This window comes from Anolis carolinensis, chromosome 5 (assembly GCF_035594765.1).
Source record: "Anolis carolinensis isolate JA03-04 chromosome 5, rAnoCar3.1.pri, whole genome shotgun sequence".
NCBI classification, from domain to species: domain Eukaryota; kingdom Metazoa; phylum Chordata; class Lepidosauria; order Squamata; family Dactyloidae; genus Anolis; species Anolis carolinensis.
This window is the reverse complement of record NC_085845.1, coordinates 37,366,245-37,380,244: the sequence shown is the minus strand read 5'-3', so window position 1 is coordinate 37,380,244 and position 14,000 is coordinate 37,366,245. Positions and strand designations below refer to the sequence as shown.

Sequence of the window (14,000 nt, the reverse complement as noted above, 5' to 3'; positions counted from 1 at the left end):
GGTTCCCATATCCCACTTCCCTCCCCCAACCACCTTTCTCTTCAACAGCATTGGTTTTAAAAAAATAAACAAAGTCAAAATTGAGGTATCAGGCAATTCCATATTATTACTATTCTGCAGCACAGCTATATTCACAACCAAACATTTCATCAGTGAGACAATGGGTTGCCATATTTATCTTGCCCGGTTAGGCCCCTTTTCTCTTTTACAAAGGGAATTGCCATCCTTGCTTTTTGACAAATGTAATGTAATAGTCTTAGTGGTCTTGCCTATGGCATGAAATAACAACGATATTGATTTTGATTTGGTAATAAAAAGAAATGACAAATGGAAAATTCTGGAATAGGAAAACCTGGCATATAGAAACAACAAACAAACAAATTATAAAACAAGTGAACACAACTTTTAATGAAAGGAAATAAATCATTTAGACTACATACAGAATGAACAGATCCATGCAAAAACCCTAACTATTCCCATCACCTATGGTCTAATAATGAATAGTACTGTATTCAGAAGAGCAAGAATTCTATCTCTGGGTGAAATACAGGTATATTGGTGGTTCTAATCAGACCCTCTGCCTAAAGAGGGATCAATATTAAGAAACTCTTTTATTTTGTCATACAGGACTAATACCAGGGCACCTCCTGTCCCACGAAGAACATTTGAGAAGGCTCCTCGAAAGAAAGCATTTATTCCTTCCTGGCCATAGATCTTGACAAAGCAGTCGATAGTTCCTTTGTACTGCCGTTCAGCCTCACCACTCTGTGTGCAAAAAAACAAAAAACAAAATGTAGATACACTGGGATGGCTCAAAAACACTGATAATACAATACATGGCATTTATTATGTAGTGTAAGGCAAATAATAATAATAATAATAATAATAATAATAATAATAATAATAATAATAATAATAATAATAACTTTATTTTTGTATCCCCCTCCATCTCCCCCAAAGGGGCTTGGGACGGTTACATGGGGACAAGCCCAATCAGACATAGATTAAAAACACAACTCAATACAATTTAAAACAACATCATCAAACAACCAATAGCCTGCACAGTAATAAATACTGGAACTCGGAGGGTAGGAGCCTGTGCAATAGAGTTTCAATAAAATAAATCTAGAAATACCTATCAATTCAATAAATCAATCAATAAATAATTTAATAAAGCTAGAAATACCTATCAATAATTTTGCCTCTTTTACTATAAGAACCTTAATGAGTAGCTTCTCTACTTAGCCCTCTGCAGCTAAATTTAGCAAACCCATGATCTTCTTGTGATGCTTCTTTTAAGCTTCAGAGTTAAATGAGGTCACTTCTTTCCTCTGGGCATTTTTGAAGCAAGCTGTTCTTGGACAATGTCTGCTGAATGTTTTCAGAACATTGTTCTTCAGCAAGTTTTTGCTAATTTTCACACCAACAGTTTTCAATACGAACACGTATAAAACTGGGGAAATCTAGATTTTGCAAAAATTGAGAGTGTGGCTTTCTCAGGCTTTGTGTCACACTCAAATGTCGCAAGTCAAATTCCAGTTTCAGTAAATAAAATACTGAGAAAGTTTTGTGATTTTTCTAAACACTTAAAAAACTCAAATAAACATACCTCCTGGTCAATATTTGTAAAGGGAAGGTTAGTAAAATATTAAAAATATGTACAGCAGCACTTAACCACCTGTTCTACTTTTTCTATCAAACCACTGCCAGGAAACCTAAAAAATGCCATAAACAACAGTAGATAGAATCATAAAGCATCTATCTATCTATCTATCTATCTATCTATCTATCTATCTATCTATCTATCTATCTATCTATCTGCCATTTATCTATGAGACAGAATAAAAAGTTTTTCATATGAATGATTCTAATTTTAATATTTTCAATATAGGACACTCACTAATGTTTCTAAACCCGGGGGTCCCCCATCTTTTTTTTAGATGAGGTGTTCTGTATCTGCTATAACAACAATGTGATTCATTTGTTTTGGGGAAAAGCACAGGAGAAGGAGACAACTTTGATAGTATAAACAGCATCAAGAAAGAATAATGGCAATGAATACTAAATCCCATGCTTGCTAAGTATGTTGTTTACCTGCATCATCATGCGTCTTCTCACAGTGTCAAAGGGATATGATAAGATCCCAGAAAATACAGTCACAGCTTGAGCAATGGCAAAAGCGAGAATGAATGGTGTTTCTTTTGGATTTGGCAGCATTCCCTAAGAAAGGAAAACAGGAATGAGAACAATGAATAATTTCACATTCCCAGTGAAATTTAAAGGCTTTCTCCATTTTGAAGGAGCCAAAAAATTATGTAAAGTAACAGAATTATGTTAGGTCCCAGAACAGTAATTCTAGGGACCTCAGACTTGGCAAGTATACTAAATAGACTCAAAGCGTATGACTCAAAGTTTTGTTTTGTTTAAATATCTTAATAATTTTTTTTTCTTTTTGTGTCAGGAGCAACTTGAGAAACTGCAAGTCGATTCTGGTGTGAGAAAATTGGCTGTCTGCAAGGACGTTGCCCAGGGGATGCCCGGATGTTTGTTGTTTTACCATCCTGTGGGAGGCTTCTCTCATGCCCCCACATAGGGAGCTGGAGCTGACAGAGGGAGCTCATCTGTGCTCTCCCTGGAAGGGATTCGAACCATCAACCTTCAGGTCAGCAATCCAACCTTCAAATCATCAGTCCTGCCAGGACAAGGGTTTAATCCACTGTGCCACCAAGGGCTCCAATTAATTTGTTTGAAGCTTGACATATCACCTTCAATCATAGAGAAGCATACTTCTCTAACCATAGCTTTGAAAATTATTCTTTTTGAAGTTAGTGGAAGTAACAGAGTTATAGAGCAACCCTTTCTCACAGGTCACCTCCTCCACAGGCATGAAATGGCTGGCTATTTAGGAATCTAAAGAGAAGCTTAATAGGAACAGGGATGTCTGGTTTACCAATGACAATGCGTCAAACACTGGCCAGTGGTGACAGGTGGTGTAATATCAAAGTAAGGACTAATCTATCACATATAACGTCGGTATCATCACTGTCGTCACTATAAATAAGAATCAATTGAGTTTAATGCCAGGATGCCAATTGTTGGTCTATAGTGCAGAATTAATGACATCAATAACAGGATTGTTTTAAGAAATGTTAAATACTATAAATACATTGTTAAAGCGACATGTGAAATTGATCAGGCAACTTACTTTTATGGTGTCATAACATCCAAAATAGGATGCTCGATACACAATGATTCCTTGTACTGAAACACTAAATCCTTGGTACAGGCCAGTAATTCCATCCTTTTTTGCAATTTTACCAATACAATCAGCAAGGCCTGTAAATTGTCGCTCTGATAGACCTAGAAGGAAAGGGTGAGAAATTAAGTGTCTGCAGAAGAATGAGAAAATTGATATTTGTGACAGTTTAAGAAAAAAAGAAAAACAGCTAACAGGACGAGGTAGTTCCAATTGTCAGCCACTCAAGTATACCAGTGGCTATTATGTGGAACCTGCAGATTTAGAGAACTGTGCTATGGTTGGAGAACTATATTACATGTTTGGGAGGTGTAGAGGCAAAAGAGCTATACTGTGGGTTTCCTATGCCCCATCTACACTGCCATATAAAATCCAGGTTATCTGCTTTGAACTGGATTATATTAGTCTACATTGCCATATAATCTGGTTCAAAGCAAATAATCTGGATTGTATATGGCAGTGTAGATGGGGCTCAAGATACAGGTGGTTGACTAGAATGGGAAAGACAATTTTGGAGAGACTATCAAAGTCTTATTCTATGGTTCCTATGTTATGACTGGGCACACATCTACAGTGAAGCAGGGAGTGAATGCAATGCAAACCATGACTCCAAGTGATAAACAATGTCTTCTGCTACGAAAGAAACAGGAGGGAGATGGTAAGGGCTCTTTTGTCCTGGCGTCTGCAGCGGCCTGGAGGCTTGTGGAAAGAAGTATCCTGGGGCTGATAAAAGTGTCTATGTAGAACTGCCTTGTGACACCCTGCAAGAATTCAGTAGTTGTCTATGATTCTACTTGTCTTCTCTAAAAGTCAATGCCAAAATGCTTTGCCTTTTCCAAATGTGAAAACTAGTAGCAGAGGAAGCACACACAACCACCCTCCCACTAACCAACTAACTGTAAGCCTGGACATATTTGGAAAATAGTATTACGTCAATGTCCTCACCTTTTCCTATGTCAGCACCTAACCGAGTTCGTGCAAAATCTAATGGATACACTACACACAATGATGTTGCCCCAGCTGCTCCACCAGAAGCCAGATTTGAAATGAACCACCGTCCAAACTGAAATGAAAACACTGTGGTTAATTCAAAAACAGAGTTCAACATCACTTTCCAAACCTTTCTAATAAATATCCAAAAAAAAAAAGATAAAAAAGGAGGAACATAGTGCACGTTTGAAATTCACTGAGTTTTCTAAATTCCCTAAATGATCAAATGTAAATATAAGTAAATAACTTTCAAAATCCTGTAGGCAACATTCAGATCATTCAAGGATAAAAATTTGATTTTTCAATTATATTTTATTGAAAACCGTTATTGTCATTTCTGTTGATTCTCATGAAGCCAATTGGATTGCGTGTAAAACAAATACCTACAAAGGTGCATGGTATTCTCTCATTAAACTGTATTCTCAACCCAAATTTTATTCTCAGATATGATTAGTTAAGCTTAAATTTCAAACTGAGAGATATTTTTGCTTTGTATTTTGGAGAAAATTCCATCTTTTGGTATTAACCATTTATATTCATTTTAAAATTTCCAGATTTTTTGCATTTTTCCATTGATTTATTGTGCACAATTTTTTGGGGTGGGAAGGTGGATTTGGTGACATGAAAGTACAGAAAATCTGATTAAAACATAGGCATATTTCAATATGATTGTTAGAGAAGGGGTAGGTACTTTTCTCTATCAATTCATATTCATTTTTAAAATTTTTAGAGATATTTTTGCATTTTTTCCATTGATTTATTGTGCACAATCTTTTGGGCGGGGAGGTGGGTTTGGAGATTTGAAAGTACAGAAAAATCTGATTAAAACACAGGCATTTTTTCAATATGACTGCTAGAGAGGGGTGGTACTTTTCTCTATCCTTGGGTATGCAGATTATGGATGATGGGAGGTATAGTCCAATAATATATGAAAGACTATCCGGGTTAGAGAAATTTCAAGTGCAGAAATGAATATCTGATTTGGCTGCAACATCAGTCTCAAATACCACATTTACACACTGAAAAGGTGCTACTGAGGAAGCAACAATCAGTACCATCCGCAATATTAAACAGGCGATCATTTCCAAACTAGTTCTGCTTACCCATGCATCCCATGTGATGGGACAAACAGGCTGAGCACAATCTATTAATCAGACAGAAATTATGCTTAATATGAGTTGCTCTCATTACTGAGAAGAATTATGCTATTGATTTGTTATTTGTTTGTTTTTTGGCATTTTAATGTTTGCCAGTTTGTTACTTTTGTTGGAAACCACCCTGAGTCCCCTCAGGGAGATAGGGCGGGTTATAAATAAAGTATATGATTATGATTATTCTCTTGACAGATGTCACCAGACTAGAAAAACTGGGTGGACATTCCAAAAAAAATTAAAATGGTCTAATTTCAACTCAATCCTTCATTAGCTTTGCATCTTAAAGTGAAGTATTTTAAATTTTAATTTAGCCTATACCTTAAAAACAGAATGGGAGACTGAGGACCTCATCATATCGGGGATGCGGGGGAAAGTGGAGGGAACTGTCCTCCTTCGTTCCCGACTGTCTTTCTCTGTGTTCTTTGATCACCATCCATCCCACGTCCTCTATTGCCATTTGTTGTTCTTCCCTTGCTTTCTCCAATTAGGAATTCAGTAGCTTCGACTCCTGAAAATGGTGTCTTCTCTCAGGGCCCTTCAACCCAGCCATATAACCCAGAATATCAAGGCAGAAAATCCCACATCTGCTTTGACCTGGGTTATCTGAGTCCACACTGCTATATGTATATTCCAGTTCAAAGCAGAAAGTGTGGCATTTTATTCAGCTGTGTGGAAGGGGCCTCTGTTTTCAGGTGCTGGCAACACATATTCCCATGGGCAGAGAGGGATGGCCTCCGTGGGACTCCATTTTGCCAGCGCCTGAAAATGAAGAGAAGACGCAAGGAAGACTGAGTCTGATGAGGTCCTGGGAGACACAACTGTCAGAAGTTAGAGAATATATATTGTATTAAGGTTTGAGACTTGAAGAAAGAAAGGGCCGTACAGAGAAGGAAAATCAATGAAAGCCAGCTCCCCTTTTTTCCATATATGAAACTCTCTTCAATAGATGCTTCCATCAATGGGAGAAAATTCAAGACACCATATTCTTTGATAAGCTTTCATAAGTGTGAGTCTGGAATAATCCAAAAGAACTCCCCAAAGTATTCATTCCTGCAAGACTGGACGAAACAAAAGGCTTTGAGACAACTATATACATCTGTTTTTAGTAAATTTTATATTAAACCAGACTTACTTGTTTATCTTTATCCACTCCAGACATGAAAATCTGCTTGTATTTGTCCTTGAAAGCGAAGTTTAGGGCCTGAGTTGGGAAATATCGGATAACATTGGCAAGATTGCCACGCCAGAAACTGGCAAATCCTAGATGGACAGATTTAACAATGTACAGTTTGCATTATCACAAATGTTTTCCATTGCGTGACTATACTTTTATTATTTCATGTGATTCAAGTTATTTCAAGCTGCTAAAACAGAGAATCATTCCCCTTTAGATTGCTTCCTTATTTTTTTCATTAGCAGTGTCCTTTAGAACTATGAATTGCTTCAGATATCAATCTGGCAACTGCATCAGGACATCTCATACCTGAATATAACAGAAATGGCAATGGTGCTCAGAAAATGTAAAATTCATTCTTGAATATACAGTATACTTTGGAGTGCTTATCTCTATATGTGGCCATTGGTAATATTTTTGGGTTGGCTTTGCGTAGTTTCCCAGGATCTTTTCAGCGATAAAACAGGTTATTTGTAAGTGTGAATGGTTTGAGTGTAAAGCTATGACCTGAGTTCGAATCCCTGCTCAGCCAAGAAAATCCCACCAAGGCCCCTCCTACACTGCCATATAATCCATATTATCAAAGCAGATAATACACATTATCTGCTTTGAACTGGATTATGTGATTCCACACTGTCATATAATCCAGTTCAAAGCAGATAATCTGGATTTTATATGGCAGTGTAGAAGGGGCCCTTAATGACCCTGGAAAAGTCACACCCCTTCAGTCCTAGAAGAAAGCAAATGCAAATCCTTTCTGAACAAATCTTGCTGAAAAAACGCTGATTGTTTCTGCCTCATGATTGTCATAAATCAGAAATTACTTCAAGCAGAGTAGCACCATGAGAAGGAGAAAATGACTGGGTCAACAATGACAAAACTTCCAGTTTGGAAACCATATCGTGGAATTTTCTCTTTGGGAGTATTGGATTTAATGATGGTATTTTTTATTTATCATTTTGTTTACCTTCTCTTTTTGCAATACAATAGTAACTTAACATTACACCTTAACTTAGGGTCATAAATAAGAAAACTAATTTGAACATAGCAAATTGGTAAAATATAATAATATTACTGTAGATTATCCATGCAGAAAACAGGAGCACCTTGAAAGTCCCTTTCTGTCTATTCAGATTATTTAAGATGGCCCTCTTCCACCAGGCAGATGAATTTGAGTTGTTCTTAGCATCATAGCCAAATGTTAATGGGAGTTAACTTGATGACCTTATTGCAGCCATGGGCAAACTTGGGCCCTCCAGGTGTTTTGGACTTCAACTCCCACATTTTCTAACAGCCTACCGGCTGTTAGGAAATGTGGGAGTTGAAGTTCAAAATGCCTGGAGGTCCCAAGTTTGCCCATGGCTGCCTTATTGGATTTTTTTTTTTTTGCATTCTTTGTGCAGTTTAGGCCAGGAAAAGATATAGAAATTGAGAACCGGGGAATTTTGTCATTGATTCTGAGTAGTATTGGATCCCATCACTGTAAAGATCAGGATGCTGCTCTGCTGTGTACCATCTGTGGCATCATTTTTACCAATAAAGTTTATGCTATAGCAGTAACAGATCACTGTTTGGCACCAAAAAAAGAACTCTTGGTGAGGCCTGGGACTACACCCAGTTCTGGAACAAGACACAGGCTTATAAGAATTAATGAGATCATAGAATTAATGAGATCATAGTGTGTAAGGTTTATATGAAACAGAGATTAATTTTGGGGGTAGATTTGGGTTCCATCTTCAAGATATCTCATTAAACACCCTCCCCCCCCCCCCCAACACACATTTCTTAGAGTCTTGGTTTTTAGGTCTGATCCTGAAATTATTTGGGGCAATGATTCATAAAATTGCATTGGATAGACCACATCAGTTCCTTGTTTCTTAGATGTGATTATCATTATTTACTATAGGTGAGCAGACTGCGATTGGTAGTTGCCATATGTTCTACATCTCAAAAGACAGATCTGATAGAGGAAAACTGGTGCCATTTGTGGAATAAACAAGTCAAATATACCCAGAAACAGGACTAACATTTTAGGTACTAAAATGTGTGATGGCCAGTGTTATATATGTATGTGCAAGTACAAGTATTTCAAAATCCCTCCCCCCAAAAAACCCCGATCCAAAGCATCTACCTAGAGAGATCAGGCAGGCCCCTACCCTCCTCTCCTTCCGGAAGAGCTTAAAAACCTGGCTCTTCCAAAAGGCCTTCGATGTTTAGTTGTTGCTGGATTGATCTATCTGTCCATTCCATAATAGTCCCATTGTTGTTGTCTTGCCATTTTATACAGCACTTTATTGTCCATTCAACTGTGAAATTTCCTTTTCCCATTTCGTAACACTCTGCATTTCGCCTGGGATCTACGAATTAGTCTCCTGTTTTTAACACTGTATCCTGCTTGTTGATTTTAATGATTGTTTTTACTGATGTTGATGTTTTTTTTACTGGGATAATTGTTTTATTGCTTTGTTACTGTTATTTGTTTGTTTTATCGGGCCAGGCCCCATGTAAGCCGCCCCGAGTCCCTTCGGGAAAATGGGGCGGGGTATAAAAATAAAGTTATTATTTATTATTATTATTGTGGATAAGGATACTCAACCTATGTTGCAGCTAACACCTCCCAACAAAGGATTCCCCCAGGCAGTTAGTAGCCAGAATAGATGCAAGGCTATTCAATGCTAATCAAGGTGAAACATTTGAAACATTCACACTTGCCTCAAACACACAAGAGTTCTTTCTCCCACCCTGGACCCACAGATATATGAACCCCATTTGACTAGTTTCCAACAGACTTCAAAACCTCCAAGATGCCTGCCATAGATGTGGGCAAAACATCAGGAGAGAATGCTTCTGGAACGTGGCCATACAGCCCAGAAAACTCACAGCAACCCATGACAACATACTCAACTTGTACTGTAAGCCTTTTGTGAACCCCACTCAGGAGAAAAGGGTATAAATAAATGCCCATCACCCTCTCAGACTCGGATGTTTTCTTCCAACTCAGTGGTTTATCGGCTTGATATGCTTAAGCTACCAAACATAATCAAATAAGATATAGTATTACTACAAAAAGGAACATCATACTCCAGTGTAAATAGGCACCTCTTTCTTGAGAATTCATGACTCAAATTAAAAAAACCCCTCTGAATGCCATCATGACTGAAATATTGTATAGTTTTCAAAGGTGGAAATGCTAAACATTTTATAGCTGCTTAAGGAGAAAAAGATATGATTAAAATATTGCAATATTATTTTTCAATAACTCACAGATATTTCATGCCCTTTACCTGTTCCAGTTTAGCAGGGAGGATCCTAGTTAACCTTCTGTTGGCCCACTTTTGTAGCTACCATAAAATGTCCAAGTTTCTCTCTTGTTCTCCTTTTCCCCTTCGTATACAATAAACTCAAGAGGATGGAGAGGAAAGGAAGGGATAGAGACTTGCCCATTCCAGAACTAAACTAGTGTATTCTCTCCCAGCTCATGCGTTTTTCCTAATTTAATAATTTTCCCCAACTTGATGTAGCTTGGTCACATACGTCCTGTATTGTTATCTCTGATATGTTGGTGGATGTGAGGACTGATTAAAAAGAAGACTACCAAATAATTTCTGGAGAAGCAAATGGATGATAAAAATGAGACAATGACGTTGTTCATAGTCATATAATGGGTGTTACTTTAAAGAGCCAGAGACTGGATAAGGGAACAGGGTGCTGTTAGCAGATTGTGATGTTAGCATGTGCTAGAGCTTATGTATCTATCAAAGACACAGCAAGGGACCAGTAAATTAATATTATACAGTTGTTGTTTTTTTAAACATCTAATATTTTTAACCAGCAGAGGGGGTATTAAGACCTTTAGTAACATGAGCTGCGAATTCAAAGACATAGCTGGAATACTGATACGCAAAGGGATCTTGTAGCACCTTAGAGACTAGCTGAGAGAAAAAAGTTGGCGTCATAGGTTTTTGTGGACTGTCTATATCCTCAGATGTATGGAATTTTTTTTTCTGTGTCAGGAGCGACTTGAGAAACTGCAAGTCACTTCTAGTGTAAGAAAATTGGCTGTCTTCAAGGATGTTGCCCAGGGGAAGCCCGGATGTTTGATGTTTTGCCATCCTTGTGGGAGGCTTCTCATAGAATCATAGAATAGTAGAGTTGGAAGAGACCTCATGGGCCATCCAGTCCAACCCCCTGCCAAGAAGCAGGAAATCGCATTCAAAGCACCCCCGACAGATGTCCTCGCATGGGGAGCTGGAGTTGACAGAGCTCACTCACTCACCACAGATTTGAACCGCTGACCTCTCGGTCAGTGGTCCTGTCGGCACAAGGGCATGAAGGGCCAAGGAGTCAAATGCAAAACTTGTGAGTATAGTGATGAAGCAACTATTTCAACTTCAACTATGATCATGTGGGGACAAAGGCAGCGAGAAAGATGTCTCCTAAAGCAAGATGAATGGATAGCAATATGAATGGAGGAGGGAGTACTAGAATGCAGTGCAATCCTGACTGGGAATCAGAAATGAAATAAACTGGCTAATAGGGCCCTCATGATACTAAGTTGTTCCCAGGAAAATATTATCTCTGTTCAACCCACTGTCAACTGAGTTTTCTGTATTCCCATTCCTAGTGTTTATATCAATATATCCTTGAGCAACTGAAACTATCTCTAATACTGTGGGTGATGTGAATAGGTTCTGTGATGACATTTCTCAAACAGATGTGTCAACAGAGTTAGTACCTGGATTTATGGCAAGGTCTTGTACCATCTTTCCATCCATATTGCGTGTCCTCCTGAAGGTACAGAACTGTTATCCATAAATTTGGGGCCAACATAAATGTTTTGAGATTGAGAGGCTGTATGTTGCCAAGCAAATATCTTACAATCCTTACAATGTTAAAAGATTCATGTCAGACCAGTAATACAACGACATTTTTCATAGAGCTATAGGAAAAAAGGAACCGAGGAAGCTTCTTGTGACTCCTAATTCTTTCTTACCTGAATCCAAGATTCAACACAACACCAATCCTATTATTAGTCAAATTACCATTCTTTTGCGAAAATTTGATAATTGCGTTGTAACTTGTTAAGGCTACAACGATCCAGGGCATTAGCACCTTACTAAGTTAAAGCTAGATCACAGAGGAGGTTATTTCTAGAAAAAGACTGTAGAGAAAAAGTGGAAGCTATGTATTTTGGAAGGAAGGAAAGACATTAGATGCTAGTTAATGGGTGAGGCTGACAGTCTTGATTCAATTGAGCCATTAGTTCCAAAAGATCATTCTAGGTATGAAGGGCAGCACAGAAGAATAAGCGAAGATTAAGAAAGGGACAAATTGTGATTTTGAGCCCACAGAAGCACATGTCTCACTGCAGGAATGTAATACAAGAACTGAAAAATATTGGGGGGATGAAGCATTAAGTGTTTCTATAGCAAAGAGTATATCAAAAGGAACAAAAGAAAGGCTTGGTGTGATCAGAGACAACATTGCAATCCTTCCCCCCTTTTAAACAGAGTTTAGAATAGCAAAAGAGGGGTCAACATTAGAAGGAGGTTATAACAAGATCCAAGGCAAAAAGGAACTAAAGCAAGCACAAACTTTGTGTCCATAAAGAACAGGGAACAAAAAATAGCTCACTGGCATTTTTTCTTTCCTGATAATGAAGCGCTTGGTACTTTCTGTAAGTTTCCCAAAACATGAAAATTTCCAGAGGTACAGTAGAGTCTCACTTATCCAACATTCGCTTATCCAACATTCTGGATTATCCAATGCATTTTTGTAGTCAATGTTTTCAATACATCGTGGTATTTTGGTGCTAAATTCGTAAATACAGTATTACTACATAGCATTACTGCGTATTGAACTACTTTTTCTGTAAAATTTGTTGTATAACATGATGTCCTGGTGCATAATTTGTAAAATCATAACCTAATTTGATGTTTAATAGGCTTTTCCTTAATCTCTCCTTATTATCCAACATATTCGCTTATCGTTCTGGCAGCCTGTTTACGTTGGATAAGTGAGACTCTACTGTACCATAATAAATTACTGTAAAGTTATTTGGTATATTATGTAGTTTTACAAAGTCATTAGTGTTCTCTGCCAAAGAGTGCTGGTTTCTCACCAAACTATGGCCCCATCTACACTGACCTTTGATGCAGTTTCAAACCGGTATAGAAGAAAGTGGCTTTGCTGCACAGATGGTTACATATGAAATCCTGGAGCCAGTTTGAGGCCTAGATGGTGATTGCACAAACTACAGAACACTGATGCACATTCCTGACTTTCTTTTGCTTTTATGGGAGTTAGTTGTCAAAGCTAACTTTGAACCGCATTAATTGGTCAGTGTTGATGGGGTCTACATGTCACAGGACCTCGTAGCATTGAGCCGTTGCAATTAAAGTGGTGCCAAACTGCAACAATTCTACAGTGTAGATGTCTTTTCTAAGAACTTCTGTTTTCATGGTACAGGTGAGATTTTTAACAGCTTATATTCTAAGCCAGGCATGGGCAAACTTTGGCTCTCCAGGTGTTTTGGACTTCAGCTCCCACAATTCCTAACAGCCAATAGGCTGTTAGGAATTGTGGGAGCTGAAGTCCAAAACCCCTGGAGAGCCAAAGTTTGCCCATGCCTGCTTTAAGCCTATGCATACACACTCCAATGGCTCTCAGACCTACCTTGCTCCCGGGGGATGCGCACAAAGCAGTCGATCATGCCTTTGTATTGCTGGTCAGCACGGATCTGTTTGGACGAGGCCTGGACCTGCAGGAGAAGCTTCACCCGCTCAATGGGTGCAACTGTTGTTTTGGAGATCGCGGCCGCCACCCCGCCAATCATGAGGTCCTTCCCGAAAGAGATGGGATCAAAGAGCTGCTGCCCTTCTGCCGCCAGCATGGTGCCAACCGGGTTGAGATACAGAGGCTTTGGTAGATGCAGAACCTCCACCCCCAAGCTGCATCACCCAGCAGCAGGCAACTCTCCTAACTGCCACTGAGCTCATGGATTCTTCCCCCCTCCCAGAAGAAGTTACATTCATTCTCAAGGCACATGACCTAGAAGTGTCCAATCAGAGCATCCCTATTCAAAGAAAATTCTGGTCCCCCAGATGTGGATATTGCAAGGAGTGACTGGTTGCTAAAGGCTGCAGCTCTGTAAGGCCTACAAGTGAGCAGCCAGGAAACCAAGGTGGGGAGAGCAGAGTCTCCCTCCAGAGAGATAGGATGGACTATAAATAAAGTTTTATTATGTTTTATTATTATTTTCTTTTTCTTTCCAAGGACAAACTGCAACCCCCATAAGCCATGGTAGTTAAAGTGGTGTCAAACTGTATCAATTCTACAAAGTGGATGCAGCCATCTACTGTAAAATTAATGCAGTTTTTCACCACTTGAATTGCCATGCCCCAAGGCTATGGGATCCCGGGATTTT

The 14,000-nt window shown here is 38.7% G+C and overlaps 1 protein-coding gene across 1 annotated transcript; it reads right to left on the bottom strand.

Moving 5' to 3' along the window:
• Positions 1 to 381: 381 nt before the first annotated feature.
• On the bottom strand, positions 382 to 13,583 carry slc25a31 (solute carrier family 25 member 31). Its single transcript, XM_003221762.4, has 6 exons — positions 13,250 to 13,583; positions 6,533 to 6,660; positions 4,202 to 4,319; positions 3,206 to 3,360; positions 2,095 to 2,220; positions 382 to 765 (listed from the first exon to the last, which is right to left on the bottom strand). The coding sequence occupies exons 1-6, from the start codon at positions 13,464 to 13,466 to the stop codon at positions 565 to 567; spliced, it is 945 nt and encodes a 314-aa protein (XP_003221810.1). The 5' UTR covers positions 13,467 to 13,583; the 3' UTR covers positions 382 to 564.
• Between the last annotated feature and the right edge of the window lie 417 nt (positions 13,584 to 14,000).

What these genes read in the sequence shown, in the direction of transcription:
- slc25a31 (XM_003221762.4), bottom strand. Translation starts at nt 13,466, where the DNA reads ATGCTGGCGGCAGAAGGGCAGCAGCTCTTTGATCCCATCTCTTTCGGG. An exon ending in GCGCATCCCCCGGGAGCAAG is followed by an intron (nt 6,661 to 13,249) that starts GTAGGTCTGAGA and finishes CTGTCCATCTAG; the next exon opens with GATTTGCCAGTTTCTGGCGT. An exon ending in AGGTGCTGACATAGGAAAAG is followed by an intron (nt 3,361 to 4,201) that starts GTGAGGACATTG and finishes CTTTCCTTCTAG; the next exon opens with GTCTATCAGAGCGACAATTT.